The sequence below is a fragment of the Rhea americana genome, unplaced genomic scaffold (assembly GCF_003343005.1).
Source record: "Rhea americana isolate MKP2758 unplaced genomic scaffold, rheAme1 scaffold_276, whole genome shotgun sequence".
Lineage (NCBI taxonomy): Eukaryota > Metazoa > Chordata > Aves > Rheiformes > Rheidae > Rhea > Rhea americana.
In genome coordinates, this window is record NW_028186397.1 from 1,094,076 (window position 1) to 1,096,708 (window position 2,633).

General features: G+C 61.6%; 1 protein-coding gene across 1 annotated transcript in view; it reads left to right on the plus strand.

Annotated features, from left to right (window-relative positions):
* MRPL2 (mitochondrial ribosomal protein L2) overlaps positions 1-1,230 on the plus strand; it is a 6,346-nt gene extending 5,116 nt beyond the window's left edge. Inside the window, exons 2-6 of the mRNA XM_085308439.1 lie at positions 7-148; positions 222-337; positions 407-517; positions 820-893; positions 987-1,230. Coding sequence (XP_085164565.1) covers positions 7-148; positions 222-337; positions 407-517; positions 820-893; positions 987-1,199 — 656 coding nt within the window. The 3' untranslated portion in view covers positions 1,200-1,230. The remainder of the gene's footprint in view (positions 1-6; positions 149-221; positions 338-406; positions 518-819; positions 894-986) is intronic.
* The last annotated feature ends 1,403 nt before the right edge of the window (positions 1,231-2,633 follow it).

A 2,633-nucleotide genomic window follows, 5' to 3' on the forward strand; every position in this document is an offset into this window, starting at 1 on the left:
CCGCAGGCCGCATCCGCGTGCGCGGCATCGGCGGCGGGCACAAGCGGCGCTACCGCATGATCGACTTCCAGCGGCTGCGGTACGAGGACGGGGCCCCCGCGGCGCCCTTCGAGGAGAAGGTCGTCAACGTCCGCTACGACCCGTGCAGGTGAGGGCCGCGGCGGCGCTGCCCCCCGCCGTCCCCCGCCTCGCCTCAGCCCCCCACCCCGCCTGCCCCACAGGTCGGCTGACATCGCCCTGGTGGCCGGCGGCAACCGCAAGCGCTGGATCATCGCCACGGAGAACATGCWGCCCGGCGACGTGCTCAAGAACTCGCCCCACATCGGCCGGATGGCAGGTGCCGGCGGGGCGCCGCGGGGGCTCGCCCGCCGCGCCGCCCCTCCGCTCACGGGCAGCTCTCTTGCAGTGTCGGCCAACGAAGGGGACGCCTATCCGCTGGGGGCCCTGCCCGTGGGCACGCTGATCTGCAACCTGGAGAGCCACCCTGGGAAAGGGGCGCAGTACATCCGGGCAGCCGGTGCGTCCGGGCGCGCGCTGGGTGGCCCCRCGCTCGGCCCGGCCGACCTGGCGGCGAGGGCGGAGGGGGGCTGCTCGGAGCCGCTGCCCTCCCTTCCGCTGGCGCTAGGGTGCCAAAGGGCAGCCCAGGGAGGTGGGGACGGGTGGGGACGCCCCTTCGTGGTGGTGCCTCGAGGTGCTGCCTTCGGGAAGAGCAGCTGCGCAGAGGGCGGAGGCAGGGGCTTTGGCAGCTTCTCTCCGCGGGACGCGACGCTTGGTTGCGCGGCTCAGGGAAGCTGCTCTCTTTTCTCCGACTCGCTGCAGGGACCTGCGGGGTGCTGCTGAGGAAGGTGAATGGGACGGCCATCGTGCAGCTGCCCTCCAAGAGACACATGCAGGTAGAGGAGCTGGGCTGTCTCGGTCCTGGCTGACCGCCTGGGCGCATGGCCATGTCTTGGCAGGGAGGCTCACGGACCTTCTCTGTCCCCCAGGTGCTGGAGACCTGCGTGGCCACAGTGGGCCGCGTGTCCAACGTCGACCACAACAAGCGTGTGATCGGGAAGGCGGGCCGGAACCGCTGGCTGGGCAAGCGACCACACACAGGCTTGTGGCATCGTAAGGGTGGTTGGGCTGGACGCAAGATCAAGCCTCTCCCGCCCATGAAGAGCTATGTCAACCTGCCCCGAGCTGCAGGGCTGGAGTGATGTGGAGCCCAATAAAGTGTCCTTCACGCTACTGCTGTCCCATTACTGCTGTCTCTTCTAAATGGGGGTTCATGGGATGCTCCTGCCTAGAAGTTGTGCTCCCCAGTACAAGAGAGACATGGAGCTACTGCAGAGAGTCCAGCATAGGGCTACAAAGATGATCAGAGGGCTGGAGCACCTGCCCTCTGAGGAACGGCTGCGAGAGCTGGGCCTCTTCAGCCTGGGGAAGAGAAGACTGAGGGGGGATCTTACCAATGTTTATAAGGATCTGAAGGGAGGATGTCAAGGGGATGGGGACAAACTCTTTTCAGTAGTGCCAAGTGACAGGACAAGAGGCAATGGGCAGAATTTGAAGCACAGGAAGTTCCACCTGAACGTGAGGGGGAATTTCCTCACTGTGAGAGTGACGGAGCACTGGACCAGGTTGCCCAGAGAGGTTGTGGACTCTCCTTCTCTGGAGATATTCAAGGCCCGCCTGGACACAACCCTGTCTGACATGCTCTAGGTGACCCTGCTGAGCAGGGAGGCTGGACTGGATGATCTCCAGAGGTCCCTTCCAACTTTACTAATTCTRTGATTCTAAGTTTGGACCCTGGCAGGACTCAGGCTGCCAGGAGAGATGGCTGCCAGGCTGTAGGCTGTCTTGGCTGGGCTTGAGGTGGACAGGAGTGTTGGTGGGCTCAAATCAGGCTAAAGCTAACTGTGAGACAGACTGTGAGGCATGCAGGTGGCTCTGCGCCAGGCCCTTCCTCTGTTCTGCCATTGGTTCATGAAGCAGCTGAGGAGGAACCATTCTGCTGTGCTCGGGCAAGTGAAAAAGCCTGAAGCTGGTCACCAGCCTAGGAAGGCCTTTCAGCAGTGGAGAAGCAGAGACCTTGTCATCTCAAAACTGTGATAATGCTTCAAGAATATTGAAAAAAAAGAGACAAAATAGTGCTTGGCCCTAACAGGAGAGGCTGGAGAGACCTCCTCCAAGCAGATCCCCAGGAACGGATGTAAGCAGGGTTATTTAGCTTCTAGGTGGCACTTGGACAGCTGCTGGAGGGCATTGGGCAGTATCAAGCTGTATCAGCCTCTGGAACAAGCGATTAATCCATGTTTAATTGGAAACATGTACAAAAATGCAAGCACCTTTCGGGAAATGGAATTTCCTGAGCTCACCAGCAAATCCAGTGAGCTCACCACGTGTCCTCCTCAACCCGTTAAGTTGGGAGCAGATTGCATTGCAGACGGACAGGTAACCTTTGTCTTCTCAGCCCACGGAAGAGCAGACGGTGGTGGGGAGCAGTCAGCACGGACTGGTAAAGGGCAAATCCCGCTTCGCTAACGTGAGCGCCTTCTACGATGGAGCAACCAGGAGCAGGTCGGCCGGCGAGGGGGGCGGGACACAGAGGGCGGGGGAGAGAGGCTCGCGCGCGCTCGCGGGCGAAGCTT